The 20,461-nt window shown below is 37.3% G+C and overlaps 2 protein-coding genes across 2 annotated transcripts in view; one reads left to right on the top strand and one right to left on the bottom strand.

The window, feature by feature from the left end:
- The first annotated feature begins 386 nt into the window (after nucleotides 1-386).
- ARL11 (ARF like GTPase 11) lies at nucleotides 387-10,959 on the top strand. The gene is made up of 2 exons (XM_072403572.1): nucleotides 387-502; nucleotides 6,764-10,959. The coding sequence occupies exon 2, from the start codon at nucleotides 6,772-6,774 to the stop codon at nucleotides 7,312-7,314; it is 543 nt and encodes a 180-aa protein (XP_072259673.1). The 5' UTR covers nucleotides 387-502; nucleotides 6,764-6,771; the 3' UTR covers nucleotides 7,315-10,959.
- A 6,865-nt stretch (nucleotides 10,960-17,824) lies between these two features.
- The window catches only part of EBPL (EBP like), a 5,086-nt gene continuing 2,449 nt past the window's right edge, over nucleotides 17,825-20,461 (bottom strand). Inside the window, exons 3-4 of the mRNA XM_072403559.1 lie at nucleotides 19,088-19,226; nucleotides 17,825-18,189 (exon numbers count right to left, since the gene is read on the bottom strand). Coding sequence (XP_072259660.1) covers nucleotides 17,949-18,189; nucleotides 19,088-19,226 — 380 coding nt within the window. The 3' untranslated portion in view covers nucleotides 17,825-17,948. The remainder of the gene's footprint in view (nucleotides 18,190-19,087; nucleotides 19,227-20,461) is intronic.

Raw genomic sequence — 20,461 nt, 5'->3', positions numbered from 1 at the left:
TAATCTGGCAGATGATTTAGAATAGTCCCTAGGTAACAGAAGCAAATTTTAGTCTGTAACAAAGCATGTAAAATGCCTCAAATCAGATTATGCAAAATGTGTCAAAAATGCCACCTAAGAAATCTCCTAACTACAGCTGCTTAGTTACACTGAATTACAAACACCATCACTATATACTCACCTATCACCTCGATTCTGTTTAACTTTCCTTGTCATCGTAACATCATGTGAAAAACCTGTTTGGAGAAGTATGACACAGGAATCTAGGAAATCTAATGCACTGACACAATATGCAAATACAAACCCAGGGAGGAAATCTAATTGGTTCAGAAGGGGACAGCAGTTCCGGAGTCACTGTGCTTTACTTTGTATTTCAGTTATTGAACTTCTTCTTTGTGGCAAAGCAAGCTGAGAAGTTTTAGTGAACCGAGTATGACTAGGATACCGAGAAAAGAAATGAAGTTTCACCATTTCCAGTAAGAAATTGGAGCCTGAAATAAAGGTAAACTGCTTTATGAGTACTCAACTCAACATAAAATTATAATGTATATATTACCTAGAGAATAATGCTGATTTTACCACACATTATATACCAGACATCAGCTTTGCTTTTGATCATTGTAGAAGTTTTATTCCTACGTATGGTGTTTAGGAATTTCCGGCTGATTGTAGACAACATTCATTTTCTGAAATGGTTAACATTTCAACTCATAGATTATGAGATTACTAATGAATCCTAAAATCACATTTGTGATTATACAAACATACATGTGTTTGTCAGTCTATAGTTCTGTGTAGGATTTCCATAGGAATGTGTTTCGGGTGATTATGATTTCATTATAATTTAAAGATAGCCAAGAAACTTAAAAGTGAAAAAAGTTGGATAATATCTGTAAACTGTTTCACTGTACTGTAATCAGGATATTTCACTTTTTTCTTTCTTTCATGGTTTCTTGTCCTACACTATGTTAGGTAAAATGTATATAATATTTTACAGCCAACTGTTCAGCCCACCTTTGTCAAGTTCCTTTTTTTTCCATTTTGCGAGCAGCATTTTTCCGTTTTCAGCACCTTCTTTGCTTTGCATTTGTAAACTATTTTGATTGGTATAATACCCCAGGTTTTTGTATTTGGAAACATGTGCACATATCAACCTTTCAACCTATTATCATACAGACCTTTTCATTTAAACATAGTGCTACTTTCATCCTCACATAGAGGGAAAATTGCTTTACTTAATATGGTTTAAACTTAAGACAAAAATGTGTAAGAAATTTTATTACTATAACTTTGAACCTCTATAAAAGATTGTTATCTTGCAAATTTATTATATTAGCCCTTAGGTGTTATTGTTAGGAGATTACATGCTTTCCCTCACAGACATGATCACAATGCTCATTTAGGGGTGTGACAATGAGAGTGTAAAACCCACCCATGAGCAGTTTATTCTCACCTCTCAAGTGTCCCTATTGGTGGCAAAATACCCAGTGCTTTTTTGGTATGGAAAAACATGCAATCTTCTCAAATTATGTAGGGCTCTGGTCTATAAACCAATTAACAGCCCCAAGCACTTTCACTAGGTTTGAATCTGGGAAAGGATGCTATCTGCACAGATTTTGTATGTTCTCCCTGTGTTTGCGTGGGTTTCCTCTGGGTACTCTGGTTTCCCCCCACATTCCAAAAGCATACAGGTTGGGTAATCGGCTTTCCTTCACAAATTAGACTTAGACTGTGTTAATGACTATAGTAGAGACATTGGACTGTGAGCTCCTTTTGAGGGACAGTAAGTGACATGACTATGAACTTCAAAAAGCGCTCCATAATATGTCAGCGCTATATAAATACAAGGTAATAATAATGGATGTGTGATAGGGGTGATGTGCTCATTTCCTCTGACCTCTGACACCAGGTATTTTGTTGGAAGCTGTGGGAGGGGGGTGAGGTGCCAATGGAAAGGTGGAACTGACTTATTAAAGTTCTCCAAGACTGGAGAAGATACATTTTCATCAGTGATGTGTGATAAAAAAAAACCTGCAATGGATCTGGTCTGGGATTGAAACCATTTGCTGACAAATAGCATATGACTTTTAAGAAATCCATTCCAGGTTTGCTAGATCACCCAGGTTCACAGATAAAAGTGAATAATCTTCACCCTTGGAGAGCTTTAATACATCACACCCAGTGTCCATACAGTGATGAAAGATAGGCTTGACACTGACACACTGGGCCTGAATTTTTAAAGCTCTCTAAAAATGGAGAATAAACACTATCATGGGAGAACCGGGGTGATCCAACCAACCTGGAAATTATTTCTTCCTATATTTTGGTGAATGTTTTAAATCATTGAGCAAGTCCATTCCAGGTTTGTTGGATCACCCAGGTTTTCCTATGATCTATCTTGTCTATCTTGTCCAGCCTTGGAGAGCTTCATTAAATTAGGACAATTGCCCTGAATGGAAAAGTCACTATTACTCTTCAGTATTCCTTATAAACATTATTAATTTACAGATACAGTATCAGTAATATAATGGTTACATAGGTGTAATAAAATTATACAATTATACATTATCTAATTATTAATTAGCAAATTAGAAGTAAGGATGTGAAAAATAAAAATGTATTGATTTAGCATAGATTACTTTGAATGTGAAGTAATGTTGGAATTATATAACAAATACCATAATAAATAGGACTATTAGGACATTTTTTTCATAGCTGGTTGTTATGAAAGTCAAAAGCGGGACAGGAAGTGAGGAAACATCTTGCAGAGAAATGTTAACACTTGCCCACACTATCCAAAACTAAAAATAATGGATGCAGTCATCGTGGTGAGCTTTTCATCTTAGGTGATAATTTGTCTTATTTTCTACCCTGCGACTCTGATTATAATTTGATAATGGAATGGTTTATTCATCCCTCCTCTCAGGCACGTTGTCTTGGCGTCACCTTTGATTCTGCCCTCTCATTTACCCCCCATATTCAGAACATTTCCAGGTCCTGTCACTTTCACCTACGCAACATCTCCAAAATCTACCCCTACCTGTCCCCAGAGTCCATAAAACTCCATGTACACGCTCTTATCATCTTTCGTCTGGACTACTGTAACATCCTCCTCTCTGGTATTCCACTAACCCGACTCTCTCCCCCTACAATCTATTATGAATAGACTCATCCATCCTTCCCATCGCTCCTCTTCTGCTGCATCTCTTTGTAGTTCTCTTTATTAGCTTCAATTTCACATTAGAATAAAATTCAAGCTCCTGTGCTTTGCCTTCAAATCCCTCCACAGTTCTTGTCCCACTTACCTTTCTGACCTGGTAAAAAAAAATATACCCCCCCTACCCGCTCTCTTTGCTTCTCCAATGACTTCCTCACTCATAACCTCATCACATGCACGACTCCAAGACTTTTCTAGAGCTGCCCCAACTCTCTAATATGGTCTTCCTCGTCCTATTCAACTTGCTCCTACTTTCTGCTCATTTAAAAGAGCCCATTAAACCTATCTTTTCAAACTTGCCTACCCATCTTCTGCCTTTTAAACCGTCTTTACTCGCCCACCATTTCATATCTCCCCTCCTGTTGTATGCTGCTTTCCAGACCTCCTAGATTGTAAGCTTCAGGGCAGGGTCCTCTCCTCCTCCTCCTGTGTCAGTCTGTCTGTCATTTGTAACCCCTATTAAATATATACAATGCTGCGTAATATGTTGGCGCTATATAAATACTGTTTAATTTTATTATTATTATTATTTATAATAATAATAATAATAAAAAAAAATATTATTATTATTAATAATAATATTCATGACATTCACAGAATAAATGGAGATAAAACTCTGCAAGTTTGCTAAATTACAATTTTTTTTACAAAACTAGAATTTCACCAGGAGCGGAAAATTATTTCTGAATTAGACCCTGAACGTGTGCTTCAACAAGTCCTAATCTTACCAGATTTTCAGTTGTCAATACATTTTTAAACAGGGCATGCTACTATCTATCTAGTTGTTGGCACTGCAAAAATACTCATCATGCACCACACTTGCTACTCATAGTTACACAGGTAACAAATTACTCACCAAAAGTCCACAAAGAAAAAACACTGGCAGGATAATAAATGCTCTATCATCTACCAAAAATGTAAAGTCTAGTTTATTTTATTAACCCCATGCTTTTACTTAGGCATGCTGAAGGCCCGTTTAGAAATCGGCAAGTACTGTAGTGCAAATTGGAGCCATATAAATTGCAAATTCTACGAAAGCTCTTTTTATTAGTGAGTTTTAATCAGGAGATGAAACAAAATATTTCATAATATCCTTTGGTAGTTATACACAGCCTGATGTTTATAAGTCAGCTGACAGATTCAAGCATGATATCTAAACTCTGTAAAAGAAGGTAATTATAAGGCCTTCGAACAGCTGAAAGTATATTTTATAGCACACACAGATTTTTCTATATGAATAATAATATTATCATGTGACAGAGATTCAATCATTCTCAGTCTGTTTAGAGAAGACGTATCCATTTATCCTCAGTGATGATGATTAATCATAATTAGGTGTGCCCATATGTGAATGCTCCTTTATATGCATTGCAGCCAATGCTGGTACATAGGTGGCAGACAGAATTAAAACCTTGTCTGCATATATGTACAGGTGCCTTCCTAATAATCTACCAACTGGCCAGCCATCACCTCCCCTAACTTGTCTGATATATTGGCCCTGATTTATTAAAGTTCTCCAAGGCTGGAGAGAATACACTTTTATCAGTGAACCTGGGTAATTGAGCAAACCTGGAATGGTTTGCTGGATCACCCGGCTTCACTGAAGAAAGTGTATTCTCTCCAGCCTTGGAGAACTTTAATAAATCAAGGCCACTGTTTGTATTATATCTTTTGTCCTTCAAAGATGGGAAATTCACACCTGACATACTGCCAATAACTTTGGTTTGCCAAGTTTGTCGAATATAGGTTTCCCTTGGCAAAAAGAGGTTTCAGGCATCTGTAAAACTAGGATCACCCTAATAAAGATGAATATTATTCAAAATAGGTTAAAATAATTGGTAATGTGCACAGTATGGGCCTGATTTACTAAAATCACTCTCTGGGTGATCCAGAAAATCTGTAATGGATCTGGTCCAGGATGAAAACCATTTGCTAACAAATAGCGAATGACTTTTAAGAAATCTATTGCAGGTTAGCTGGATCACCCTGCATCACTGATAAAAGTGGGTCTTCTCCAGTCTTGGAGAGCTTTCATAAATCAGCCCTATGTTGGGCTTTATTAACTGTATATGTCAAATACAAAGATTTCCCCAAGTCCTGCCTGTGATAATGATGTCCAACCCCTTTCCAGGACTGCCACATACAGGCCAGGATTTTCCTATATAGTTTTATTCTGACCTTTTATAAACCACACCTTACTACATTTACTGCTGTGTGTTTGAGAAATAATGATGTGTATAAGTCATGGCACTTGAGGACTGGAGTTGATCTGAATGTAACAAACTGACAAAATGGTAAGTATTCAGTCATATAAAAATCAATATTATTATGCTAAAGAAATGGGAAGATGCACAAGGTAATGGGCAATTAGGTCCTTTTTTAACTTTTGTTCTGTCAATTTACTATTGCTGTTTCCCTGTTGGAGTAATTTACACTCTCCATTAGTCTGGTCACATGACAGAAAGTGATGGGAAATCTACATTATTTTAGAAAAGGCACATGATGAACAAGAGAAAAATCTGTTGGGACAATATTTTGGGCTTGAGTTAACATTTATCAACATTGTATAGTACAATAGTAATATGTGAACAATGAAATTTTGGTAAGTTTTACTAAATATTTGTAATGTAATAGTATATTTTAGTAATACAGTTTTTTTTCTTATTTATGTCTCGGTCAAAGATCCATTTTCTTTGCAAGATGTGTGCACTAGTTAAACCTGCTTTGTAAGGCCCTCTAGAAAAAAAGAGCTCTCCAGGTTACTTGTTATTACAATGGAACAATACTGATGTTCTGAATCATCTTATTACTAAACATTTTTACATTTCTGTTTCCCTGTGTACCAGTCAAATTTTACAGGGCACCCTCCTCTAACAGAATCCACAACAGGAAGTAATAGGTATTATGCAATAAGTACTCCAAAGTTGGTTTTACTGTTTTTAGATAAAGATAATGACTTTGCATAGAGGAAGTGGCTACTTTATGATGTTACTTGTAAAAGCCCCTTTTGTTTTCTGTAAATATGTAGTTGTATGTATGTTTACGTGGAGGCTAAATTGATACATAATATATATTATTATTATTATTATTAATACACAGTATTTATATAGCGCCAACATATTACACAGCATTTTACGCAGTCCATAGTTATGTCACTAACTCTCCCTCAAAGGGTCTCACAATCTAATGTCCCTACCATGGTCATATGCCTATAATACAGTCTAAGGTCAATTTTGTTGGGGGGCAAATGAAAACTAACTCCATGTATTTGGAATGTGGGGAAAAAAAAAAAAAGAGTACCCGGATGAAACTCATGGGGAGAACCTGCAAATTCCATGCAGATAGTGTCCTGGACAAGCCATGTCTCTGAGCCACCATGATGGAACTAAACTGATGTTCTGAATAATCCTATTGCTAAACATTTTTTCATGCCCCTCTACCTGTGTACCAGTCACATTTTACAGGTCACCCTCCTGTAACAGAATCCAAAACAGGAAGTAATATGTAATGTGCAATATATTCTATTATATATATTTTATCTTTCAGGACTCACTATGGGAGCACAGAATTCTAAGCCTGTACACAAGAAGCAATCAAGGGTGGTTATGATGGGACTTGACTTCTCAGGAAAATCCACAATTTTATATAAACTTAAACTAAATCAGACAGTAGAGACCTTTCCAACTGTTGGATTCAACGTGGAGTCCCTGGAAGTAGCTAAAAATGTTTTTATCACTGTATGGGACGTAGGAGGTCAAGACAAGCTGCGTCCCAACTGGAAAGAGTATCTGGAAGACACGGATGCTCTTATCTATGTGGTGGATAGTTCGGACAAGTCCAGGATTCCGGACGCCACAGCAGAATTGTTGTCTGTTTTGAACAATATTAATATGTCTGGAGTTCCTTTCTTGGTTTTAGCCAACAAACAGGATGTACCTGATGCCATGTCCACTAAAGAGCTTGAGAATGTACTTAAATTGGAAAATTATGACGATCGACCCTGGGAAATACAAGGTTGTAGTGCGTACAGTGGAGAGGGCTTGATGGAGGCAGTGAATACACTTTTACGTCTTTTAAAAACAACTCGCGACCCATAAGTGAATATTGGTATTTCTTCAAAGATTGTATGAAAATTGGCTTTCAAAATGCACCAACTATTCAACTGTTGTTTACATGTCAGCCTATTCCACTTATTTTATTTAACTTATTAATCATTAACATTTCATCAGACAGAAAAAGACACCCATGGACAGATGTTGGTTATTTATTAGGTGACATTATTTTTTTTAGAATGATTTACAGGGTTGGAACTTAATTTTTGCATATTTAGAACATCAAGGAAACTTTCCCACCATATCAGTATATGAATAAATAAAGGAAAATGCTCTGGGAATACATATGAGGAGAAAGTTTGACCTCTTTTCATATATGATGGGAAAGATGGAAGGAAATGGAGAATGTCTACTTTGTAACCTTTATTTTCACTTTGCAATGCTTTTTTCATGTAGCTGGGTGAATGTGGGGAAAATTCAATGTGCAAGGAATATAAAACAAAGCCAGAATTTTTGCTTACAAATGATTTGATGATCAAACAGAGCTTTACCTTGTTTATTTATATAAGGGTAATATTCCCTTGCAATAATCTTCTACTTCAGTTACTCCAACCCCATTGGCTAGAGTGCCAAAAAAGATTTGTCCTTACCGGTCACCTTCTTCCCAACATTTTGGACACTGCTTGTGCATAGGCAGATAGCTCTCTGCAACTGTATGGTACAAGAAAATGAGCAGGGTCCTGGGATGATTTAACTCCCACATATGAGGGGGCTGACAATTCCCAAGGAAGAAGGACTCCAGGCCTGTAAAAAAAAAAAAAAAAAAAAAAAAAAAAAGAGACTTGCAAGCAATTAAAATTGGCAATGTCGGTATTGGCATCAGATAAAAGGACCACGGTGATTAAATTAGGTAATGATGATAACAATATTAAGATAATTTTAATTAATATATTTAATTAAAAATTTTCTTTTTTAGATAGAACTTTAATCAAAGAGCAACAAACAAAAGTTAAAAAAAAGCTGTTTGATCTGACCTGATCATTGTGTATACTACTTGTCTAACTGTATATGTGTCTAAAGAATATTCCCAACATGTAGGCATACATGGGAGAGAGTCTGCATGTCGAACTTGTTTGGGTGTCACAAGCATGACGTACCAAACTCATTAGTGCTTAATGCATACTTCTAGTTTATTGGACATAGACCAGCCATACCAAAAATACTTGTGTCAGCATAACAACCCTGCAGTGTTTGTAGAGTACTACAGCTAATCTTTGACGTATTAATAATATCTGTATTAGAATCAGCACCACAGCCTCTTAAAAAATAACTATTGTGTGGCCATTTTAAGGTACCTTCAGTGTAAATGCTGAACTTCAAAATAGACTTGGAGCTTAGAGCAGTAAAAACTGTCATGTGAACTATGAGTTGTTCAAGTCATGACTTATACAGGCCTATAGACTAAAACCATGGGCCAGGACTGAAGCTTGGTAATTTGTCCAGTGATATCATATGACATAAGTCAAATGCTTCCCTTTTCTCGTACCTTTTATTTTTTAACTTTTCATCAACTGAATTCAGTGGTAAGAAAATGAAGAAAAGGTGTGTGAAGAAAGGAGGTATTAGCATCAGTTTGCTTTATATTAGTGAATGTTGAAAACTAATTAGTATAATGGGGCATATTTTTATAAAGCTCGCCAAAGGCTGGAGAGGATACACTTTCATCAGTGAAGCTGGGTGATCCAGCAAACCTGTAATAGGTCTGGTTCAGGATTCAAAACATTTGCTAGCAAATAGCAAAGGATTTTGAAGAAATCCATTCCAGGTTTGCTGGATCACCCAGCTTCACTGATGAAAATGTATCATCAGGCCCATTGTTTTAGCCAAAAAAATGTTCTCCACGTCAGTATTTTGCATGGCAAACATACATATTGAAGTGCCAGGAATGCCTGGGTAATGTCTTTCTTTTAGGACCAGTGAAAGCAAAATGTATTGAAACTTTCTGCACATAAAAAAGTTTCAATACATTTTGCTTTCACTGGTCCTAAAAGAAAAAAAATGGATATTTTTTCCAGAGGTGGCTGTATAGTCGCAACTCGCCCCATTTGCCAGGCTTGCACAACCTACTGGATACCAGAGGTGCAGAAGCTGGTTTCTAATAATATCCAATACCAGGGGAATACTTTGGAAGGGACTCCTCATGACACTTACCTGGTATTAATGTGTATGCAAGCTGCTATTATTACAGCAGATGGCTGTAAACTGAAATTCTGGTACATGTCTGATGGCTGGTGCAAAGCTTGGTACTGTTCATACTTTAAGACCCCAGTCCTGTAAGACAAGAGTGCAATTAGTGACAACATAAACATATAAGTCATATAATTCTTCTAACAAACCCAAATACAGTAGGTTTGTTATATCCTTGTAAAAGTACACTAACCATCCTGGTTTTTTATCTATTATATGTGAGTCACTTGCAGAAGCAGTTAATTATTAATGACAACCTACCTAATTTATTTGTTAGCACCAGGTGCCAAAAAATGATGAAATGTGTGACTGTGTCACCCAATAATCTCAAATAGTGAGGATCCCACAAAGACACAAAGATACAACGGTCATGTAAAAAAGGTTATATGGAAATTGTTAAGAGTTTTTTTACATATTTGATCAGGCAAACATTAGATCTTCATTTAAACAAATGCCAACGGATAAAGGTGATATACATGAGTATACAGTGGAAAATTGGCATGGGATATTCATTACTATAATATTTTACTGAACAAAAATGCAGATTTGTCATATGGAGAAAGCAGGTACAGCCCCACATAAACCACCACTTCATACTCAAGTAATTAGAATTAGGTGATCCAGACAAATTAGAACCTTCTTATGGTGCAACGTGGCTTACTTAAACCTTTGATATCTAGGGTCTGGTGTTCACTTTGCTAAAGCCCTATCTTGTGTTATCCTGACCAACTTTAAAGCTTTCAGTAATAAGGTTGTAGAAGCAGATGAGCATGGCAAAGTATTAAAAAATATTGCCAAATTATTTTACAACAATTATTTAACTGTAAAGAAAAAAAATCAGCTAGATTTGGGCAGCTTGCAATCTGCATTTGATCACAGTATGTTGATACCGAATGTGAACCTAACTGAAAATTTTAATTGAACTGGAAATGGATCTTTCAATGACTAGCAGCACACTAGAAAATCCACCATGCAATGGCTCATAAAAAAAATAAAAAACTTTTTGCAAATAAGCAAATTTTGCATGAAGGAGTGGTCAAAAATATCATCATGTTGGTGTCAAGGAGTGCTAGCCAGTTATTTAAAATACCTTTGACATGGCAGTTCTGCTAATGTTTACCAGCTTTATCAGTTTCTGAGGCCAACCTACTTTTTCCACACTACTTCATTACATCTATTGACATTTTTGATTAATAAATTAAAGAAATGTTCCTCTGTGTTTTTTCTTCAAATATATCACCTTTATCTGTAAGGTAATTGTTTGAATAAAGATCTAATGTGTGCTGTTTCATATAAATTGAAGGTGTCAGCTATTTTCATAGGTTGTACTTTCTGTATTTGTTCATATGATGATGTAAAATGACCCATATTGGTAAATTAGCTCTGTATGCTTGAAAAGTTGAATTGTAAATGAAATAATAAATATAAAATACATATACAATACTTTGGATAAGAATAAACTAGTGCATGGCTTAGAAAATGGGAACCAGAAAGTTTCCAGGGAGGGTGATTGATATTTATAATATCATTAGAGTCCAGTCTGCTTAATTTACCTACCATTTTCAAACTACTTGTTCGGGCCAAGAGAAAACTTACCATTTTTGGAAAATTCCAAGGAGAGGTGAGGAAAAGAAAAAGGAAATAAAAAAGAAAGGAAAGAGAAAGGGAAAGGAAAAAGAAGAAAAGGATTTTTTTTTATTTATCTTGATTGCTGTTGGTAAGTGATTCAAGGTACATAAGGAGGGATGTTTGTCTGCCTCATCTGATCACCAGGGTGTTGCTCAGTGATGTTTTTTGATTTTTGGGGAAAAAAATATTTGGGGAAAGGAAAAAAAAAGGTAAGGAATTGATTTATCTCACATACTGTTGGTGTTTCCAGGCAGATAGGGAAAGACATTTGTCTGCCTCATCTAATTACCGGGGTGGTGCTCAGTGATTTACTTTTTGGGGAAATGAATAAATATTTAGGGCTGACCTTGTAGAGGAGGCATCTGAAGAGCCATGGCAGCCTGGAGACTAAGGCAGCCTGTGAGGCTGAGCTTGCCCAAGAAGGTGGCTGCCAATAAGGGGTACTTTCAAGGTTCAGTTTTCATCTAAATGCCAGATGAAAGCTTGAAATCAGCTTTCTGTGTTGTATTGTGGAATGGTACAGGGATCAGGGTGAGGGGATTTTTAAAATCATACCCCGAGAGAAAATAAAAATAAGTGATAATAACTTACACAAGTACACAATATCTGCAGCTAGAGAGGTCAGCGATACGTTGTCCTATTGCTGATTCTATTGCTGATTCTATTGCTTGTTAAGATGTAAACAATTGAATGTTCATTTCCTGACTATAGTTCTACTTACAAACTTCCCAAAATATTTTGTTTTGTTTCAATAGTATAGGGAAGGGTTAGAGGTTCTGTTTCTGTTTTTATTGCAGTCTGTCGGTCATTGTTATATACTGAATAAGGCCTATAAATGACATAATTAGGTGTTTTAAATTACACTGAGATGAATGCAGCATGAATGTGTTTATATAGCTCTAATTATATACGGTAGCCTGCCTTGTATCAGACATTAGTCATATCAAGCTCAGCATTTTTCAAGCATTTATAAACAGTGAATAACAGTGTGCAGGTAATAATTTACAATATGATGAATGATGTGAATGATAGCAATATTAAAACATGCTATATATATATATACAGATCTCCACCTATCCAAGGTTGATCAACCCAGGTTCACAATATTCCTTTCAAATGCTGGAGGGTCTCTCAGGCTATGTGGTGGTTTTGGTGAGACAGTCAGTCCTCCTTATCTATCAGCATGCAGGTACATAGCAGAGTTTGCAGGTGTATTATAGGTGCTGGTGGAGCCATAAAGAGAACCAATTATAAATATTGTTTAACCAAGCATAATTCTATCCATAGCTTATAATATCCGCACAATGACTGTCAGTCAGCTCTGTATGACAATGTGACTAGTTATACATGTATTTATTGTAAAAAATCATAAAAAAGCACTAACCAAACACGTTATGACATCGAGTCTATTTACAAAATAGATGGAAGTGTGTGTTTCGATGGCAGTACCTGATTTCCACCAGAAAATGTCACTTTTTATAAAAAGAGGCCTATATGTTGAAATTTTCCATTTTCTATATGCAGTAAATCTAATTTATTTGGAATCTGAGTTTAGGGCAGGCAAAGAGCTAAATATACGGATGAAATCCCTATATGGTAACTGTTAAACATGCTAAAGTATTTTTATTCATATATTTATTGTATGAAATTATCTATTAGGTTCTGAGATATAAATACCTTTGCCAGCCAGAACATTCCTGTCCATTAGAAGACCTGATAGTAACAGTAACACTTACAGGTCTTCTCCCTCCCTCAAGCCTGTGATTGGACAACCAAAAGACAAGGGGAACTCTGATGAGCTCATCTCACTGTCTTACTTTGCTTTCTTAGCATGATCCTTGCACTGCAGCACAGCTGATTGGCTCTTTGTTTTGCTTCTTCCTCTCTCTCAGCCTAAACTCTGTAAGGCTGGGTCTACATGGACGTTTTTAAAAAACGCATGTAAACGTTCCTATTGCATTTATATGCAGGTTTTATGCACTTTCATTAGCGTTTTAAAGCTTACCTTTAAAATGCTGGATTGTCCACAGAGCCTATAAGGTATTCCGCCCGCTTACTGAGGAACACCTCAATGCCCCGACCAGGCAAACTAAATGCCTGAGATGTGTTTGCGAAAAAGTGACGCTCAAACATAACCTTTGGGAATGTACCACAATCCAATTATTGTGGACCAAGGTCCTATCCTACATTAGGAAAGTAACGAACCTACAGTTGATAATGGAACCTCTTCTATGTGTGTTTGGGAACTGGGATGTACAGGTATGTAAACTAGCTAGGGGGACAAAAAACTGGATATCCTTGTGTTTACTGGCCGCCCATAGGGCAATAACGCTACAGTGGATTCACGCAGATCCACCCCGACTGAAACTGATAGAATCCTCAATGGGTATGTTATACCGTAGGGATTTGTTAGAGGTGGCAGACGCAGATGACAAAGCTGTGACAAAATTTTTTGATAAATGGTATGCTTATATGGAAAATTCCCTAGAGCCAGCTGAATTGTGCCAAGTCTTGCACTGGTATCGCTATTCCACGTGGCACAATTTACATTTCCCATAAGATCAGGACCCCCTATGGGTAGTGTGATAAGCCATTAAATGGGATCTACTTTATGCTTCGAGTGACAGGACACACCATGACATAGAGATGACATGGAAATAGAAAAAAAAATAAAAGAAATAGGGTGCTAATTTACCGGAACAGAAAAGTTTTCCTTCCTCCCTCCCCCACCCCGAGTTTTGGTTGTTTTTATTTTGGTTCAATGGTTTATGAACCAATGTTCTTTTTTTTTGTTTTTAATTTCAAGTATTGTTTGGCAAAAGGAAAATTTTGGAAAATGGAGGACACAGTCAGACATGACGTGATTTTGTTAGTCTGTTTAATTCTCATACAACAAGGAACGGGCACAAATGATGGTATACTAATGTACTATGTCGAACTGTTGATACTTGCCATGATTTTTGCATATTGCTGATGTTTTCTACGGCTCGATCTTTGTAACACTGAGCCTGTTATTGTTTGTTTTCTTTTACTCTGGTTTTGTACTGTTCTGATGATATCTTGGTTATATCTTTGTACATTGTCTTTTCTGTGTCTATAAATAAAGTTTATAAAAAAAAAATGCTGGAAAACGCCTATGCCGCGTTTAATCACGTTTTAACTAATTTGCATATCAAGTGCTCTAAAACACGGGAAAACGTCCCACTAAATTCAAAGGAAGCATTTAGCCGCGTTTTTGGGCGTTACCCAGTGTTTTAATTTGCAACATTTAAGATAAATGTCATAAAGGTGCCTCAAGGAAATGTCCTGGTGTAGATTAACTCATTGTAAAGCATGAGGTTTTCAAACAAGGGCTTTAAAAGCCTCAGGTTAAACGCTGGGGAAACAGTCTGTGTAGACTAAGCCAAAATAAGCTAGATAATAATAGAGCCAATTCGGGTACTTTGCTTACATTGGTTGCATTAAAATACATTTACATATAGCTGAATCCAATAAATAGAGCAGCTTACCGGTCCTTAGATGTGGCAAATGTATTAGTTTTTATTTCAACAGAAGTATCTACAAGTACAGAAAAATTCCTAAACTTCAACATCCACATGAGATGCTAATAAGTAGCTTCTGGACCTTGCCTGGTCACAAATGGTTCACCATGCTACTGTCAAGTTGAGACTACAAGTCATTTAGTGCCTGTGCTTTTTTAGACAAATGGTCCACCACATGGATCAGTTTACAAAAAAGAAAACGAGGCAGGGCTGACACCACTCCATGACACCACTCCCTTACTGTGCTGTCTTTAAGGACAAAGATGTACTGCATGTTTTATTTTATTTTTTTTGCCATGGCATTTATTTCAAGCAGTTGTGTATAAGAGTGACTGAAGTTCTTGATCCTTGTATACAGTAGTAAGATGCAATAGTCACAAATATAGTAAATAACATGTTTATTTGCATTTTGAAGGGATTGGTTGATGGACTCTGTTGCCAGGGCATTTTCAAGAACTGAACATTTTATTTTTAGCTTTTTTTTTAGTGACATGACTGTAATCTTTAGAGTACTGCATAACGTGTCAGCCCTATAGAAAGACATGGAATAATTTAGCCAAGCAGTCCTACTAGTTATGATGCCATCTAGTGGACAACTACATCAATCAATATATCAAGTAACTATTCAACTAGTCCAGGGATGCCCACACTTTTCTGGCTTGCCAGCTACTTTTAAAATGACCAAGTCAAAATGATCTACCAACAATAAAAATTTGGACTTAATAACTCCTGTGCGCAGTAGTTTATTTTGAAAGGCAGGGCTCCGCAATCTACTCGCATTGCCTTTGCGATCTACCGGTAGATGTTGATCCACTTGTTGGGCACCCCTGAACTAGTCCTTAGTCCAGTGTTTCTCCACCTTGGTAACATGGGGGAACCCTTCAAATAACTTTCAGGTCCTGGGGAATACAGTGTTTAATTAATATATGTAGTGGTCGGAAGTAGTGATGGTTTCAAAAGACAGAAGAAGACGGGTAGGCAAGTTTGAAAAAATGGGTTTTGAGTGCTCTTTTAAATGAGCAGAAAGTAGGAGCAAGCCGAATAGGACAAGGAAGACCATTCCAGAGAGTCGGAGCAGCTCTAGAGAAGTCTTGTATCCATGCGTGTGATGAGGTTATGAGTGAGGACGTCATTAGTAGGTCATTGGAGGAGCGGAGAGAGCGGCAGGGGGAGTATTTTTTTACCAAGTCAGAAATGTAAGTGGGACAATAACTGTGTCCGTAAGAAGAATGCCTTACATTGCTGGCAAGGGGCAAGAATGTCCCCCTTATAGTTATCCAAAAAGATCATCAATATCTGGTAAACTGACCTGAGAGCCAAAAATTGCTCAAGGTACCCCTAGCAACCTCTGGGGGATCCCTGATTGAGAAACCCTACCTTAAACCTTGATTAATTGTCATATCATGCACCAATTATACCGAATGTTAAAACCAATGACAGATGCCACTGATTTTCTACTTAGACCAGCAGCTTTTAAAGTTATTTGGAATGACGTGAGCAGTTAGTTCTTAAGGGTACCGTGAAATGAGGAAAAAATGAGCAAGCATAAGTACTCTGACAAAGACTAAATTGTAATAGCTTGACAAGTGAGCACCTCCAGAACAATTTGTGGGGTCCAGGTATGCAATGATTAGTACCTATCAAAGTAAACCAGCAATATGCAGAGGTGTACAGAGGTTAGCCCATCTGATCCAATCCCATTTACTACAAACAGCTAGAGGAAACATAAAACATAAGCCATAAAACAAAGGATTTAGCAGCTTGCTACAGCTACCCCATAGAAACCATGCTGACCCCATGACAACTCCTGAAAATGTGAGCATCAGATCTAAATCAAAGAGAGAAGAGGCAGCTATGAGAGAACGTTTTCTTTTTAGGTCATGTGGATGACTGGGTGCCTGTGCATCGTTTATTAGAGAATGGATAGCAGCAGGAAGCATTATGGGAAGAAGTCAGGCTAGCAGTGTAAAATATAGAATTTGTTGCTAATGTTGACAGGTTATTAGCTATGGTGCCAAATCTGCTACTTGTAGCCATTTCAGCATGCGTTTTTCACTACCTTGCTACAGCCTGCTTTGTTTAATGAAAGGTGTGTTTTGTATAGGTATCAGCCAATTTTACTTGCTGGTTGATATAGCATCTACAGAGTCATCGAACTTGCCAATCAACCTATTTAGATGGGTCCAGACCAACACACCTTGCTTTACAAAAGCTACGTATAATGTATCAGAAACCTATTGCTGTATCTCTCCTCAGCAACTGCCATTTAGTGCAATTCAGTTTATGGGCTGACAACTGATAGAAGGTGAAGGGCTTCCAGTGTGGAAAGCAGTTGTGGGTGGGCAGAACAACATAGATATGAAAAATTAACAAGTTGCCAAACATCCAAAGGTTGTGCCAACATAGGGTAGCGCTCCTTGTAAACACAGTTTAAAAAACACACCTTCAATCCCGCAGAGCAGTCGATCGATCCGGAGGTTTCTGCCATTGGTTCCAACGTCTTCCTGGCATCTGTCTTCGGGCCGGTGCTCCAGGCAATGCCATCCTCTCTTCTTCTTCCGGGTTTTTCTTCCTACGTCACCTGACGCAGGCGTGAGAGGGTGACTTATATGGGGAAAAATTTACCAATCTCACGGCGCATGCGCAAGTTTGGCAATTTCTTTCCCTTTTGGTGAAAGGGCTCCTTCTGCCCATGCCCGAAATGCTCGGGCATGGGCAGAAGGAGCATCAAAGAGCCTGCCAGGATGTGTGACGTAGGTATCCCAGGAGGCTTTGCGCTCCCATTCATTCTCGACCGCCTAGGCGATTGAAAATTAGGGGGCGGCGCTACACCCTTTTTCTTTCTATAAAAAGGATGTTGCACTATAAACAGGGATTGCACAAAAAACCTAAACAAATACAATTTTTACCTTACATAAAAGGGTTGTCTACCCTTTTATGTAAAGTGAAAATTCTGAGTTTAAGTACACTTTAAAGCTGGAGACAGAAGTGACAATTTGACTTTAAATTTAGTATTTAATTGGGACTTTTCTTTCACTTGCAACTTGAAGCTCTATTTCTACCTAGACTCATATCACTTTCTTACCTTGATGCATGCTGTAGATTGTCCTTAGAGAAAACAAAATAATACCACTGAATACTGTGACATTTGCAAATAGTTTATAAAAAATATAAAAATTACTTCAATTACTGAAAATAAAATATTAAAAGGAAATTAATGATAACCCATTAAAATTGTAAAATTTTTGGTAGGTTGTATTTTTATCGTGACTTCTTTCCTGGGTTTCTTTTACCGGTATGAAGTTTCTTTAGCTCCAGCCAGGACTGCCAGAGTAATAGGCCAGGGATAAGCACCCAGAGCCCATTGAAGAATACCAAGTAGACCCACAGATAGAGCCAGTTGGAGGTGTTGAGGTTGGGGCTGCCAATGAGCCAATCTGGGCAAAATGTCATCCATCCTCCATACAATTCACATACACACAGTGCAATTTGTAGGAAGTGCCTGAAACAGAAAGGATGTGAGACATTAAAGGACAATGACAGTAAATGCCATGCAAATGCAGTCAGCAGTCAGTCAGGTCAGTCTTTACAGTGTGTGTGTGTGTTATGACAATACATTTTTTCCCTATTTATTTTGTTCTTCTGTTGCGCTTTAATATTAGAGGCAATGAGGATCTGAACAGGGTATAGCAGAGGTTGAATGCTACAAGGGGACAGAAATGGTTAGGGATTTTAAATTCTGATTTTTGAAGTAATGCAGGGGCTAATGTTGCAGGACTCTGGGGCACAGTTTTGCAAAATGGAAATGTGACCCTTGGGGGGGGGGGGGGGGTACAGATTTGGTTGGCAAGGTTACCTCCATATGCAAGCTGAAGTAACAAGAAAGGATGCAGACAGAACTGATAAAAACTGTTCTCTATCCATTGATTTTAAACAATGTTGCTATAATTGTTGTTCTTTTTAAGGCCGTTCAATGAAATTTGTCCAGAAATCCTCTATTCTGCATGTCTCAAATCGAAACGCAGTTGTGTGTACAGCCATCATGGGTTAAAGTTATGCAACTTGGAGGGAATGAACAACTTTACTTACTGGGGCTATTTTTTTTTTTTATATTAAAAAAAATATCAAAAAACTAATCCTCCTGGAGCTTTTATTCATTTTGGTTGTTTGATTCACATTTGTTTTTTAGTTAATGTTGCCTGGGTTTTAGACATCCATCCAGATCTTTGCTCATCCTGTGACTCTCAAAGCATAATTTTTGCTCAGACCTGCACTGGACCCCTGCATATCAAAATTGCTATGTATCGCGTTTCACCCATCAACACCAGGCAAGACTCAAACACTGTGACTAGAAAAAGCGACAGAGAAATGCAATCTATGGTTTACCTAGCATCACTTACCTGTAATACTTATCCTTTACAATGGCATAAATCAAGGCTAAGGCCAACAAACCATCCAGAACTACAGTCAGCATTTCCAGAGATACAATGGTGGGGTCGGAGTGCAGCCAGCGTTCATCTGCTTTCCCATATTCCTTCCCTGGAAAAGAAGGAGGGAACATTTATTGCGGGAACGAACAGAAAGCATGATGGAACGGTTATGAAAGACATAATGTCATAATGATAAATTTGCCAAATTCCAAAGCTATCTGGCTGCCATGCTGGTCCATTATCCTCAACACCTTCTTGGAACAAGTACTCAGATCAAGAAATTAGAAAATAAAAAATTGTTTTCATATGTTCAGTAAATGCATTATTCCTGCGTTGGAATAAGAATAAAGTGCTACCTTAACATGACATAACACAGACATTTCCCTGTTTGTTCAAGAGTATTTCCTAGTTTGCTAGCATTGAGCAAAGCCTAAGGAGCTGGTGGTATTACCAAGGCAAAACCATGAATCTGGTGGTGTCTCCCTAATACATACACACAATAACAGTGTTCAACCCAGAAAATATTTTAAGCTGGGTGGGAAGAAGCTGTAGGTGGGTGGCTGTCCCTGTATTTGTGATCCAGCTCTTCAGTAGCAACCCTAAAACAGCCGGGTGGTTACTGAAAAGTGCTGGGTGGTGCACTCAGCTAAAAAGGGCTGGGGAGAACAGTGAATGATACAGGTCCCCTCTGATAATCGTGAACTAAAGAAAGTCCTCTTATTTATTCAAATTAATATAATGGTGGAGGAACCAAGACGTTACTGTTTTGCTGTAGACCATTAGGGAGATTTCATTTACAGAAAACAAAAGTACAGAACTGAGAAAGAAAGTTTTGTTTTACAATCAAATACATAGAGTTTTATTCATTAATTATCCTCGTGTCAATGTTCTTGACTTCTACATTTATTTCATATTGTGATAGATGTGCACTTTTTTCAATTGGCCACTGGATGGAAAAAGGAGTCATTGTTTTATTAGGAACTGAAAGGATATCAGTATATCAGTGTATCAGGATAGAGATACCCTATTTCCCCCAAAATAAGCCCTAGCACGATTTTTCCAGATTTTTGAGAATGCTTGAACTAAAAGCCCTACCCTGAAAATAAGCTACAATATATATAAATTCGTGGACAAGAGGTGCTCATTTAAGGAAAGCGCTATTGCTAGACATGAGAAATCGAGAGCAATGGTTCTAAAGGAAATGGAGTCACAAAAAAATTCAAGAAGGAAATCAGGTTTTGAAGTGTTATGATGATGTTAAAGAATGTGATGACATGACTATATTTGAATACATGTTGATTTTTTTTGTTCAAGAATAAATATCGATTGTTGTTCATGAAAAAA

The sequence above is a fragment of the Pyxicephalus adspersus genome, chromosome 1 (genome assembly GCF_032062135.1).
Source record: "Pyxicephalus adspersus chromosome 1, UCB_Pads_2.0, whole genome shotgun sequence".
Classification (NCBI taxonomy): Eukaryota; Metazoa; Chordata; class Amphibia; order Anura; family Pyxicephalidae; genus Pyxicephalus; species Pyxicephalus adspersus.
This window is presented reverse-complemented; position numbering and strand designations above follow the sequence as displayed.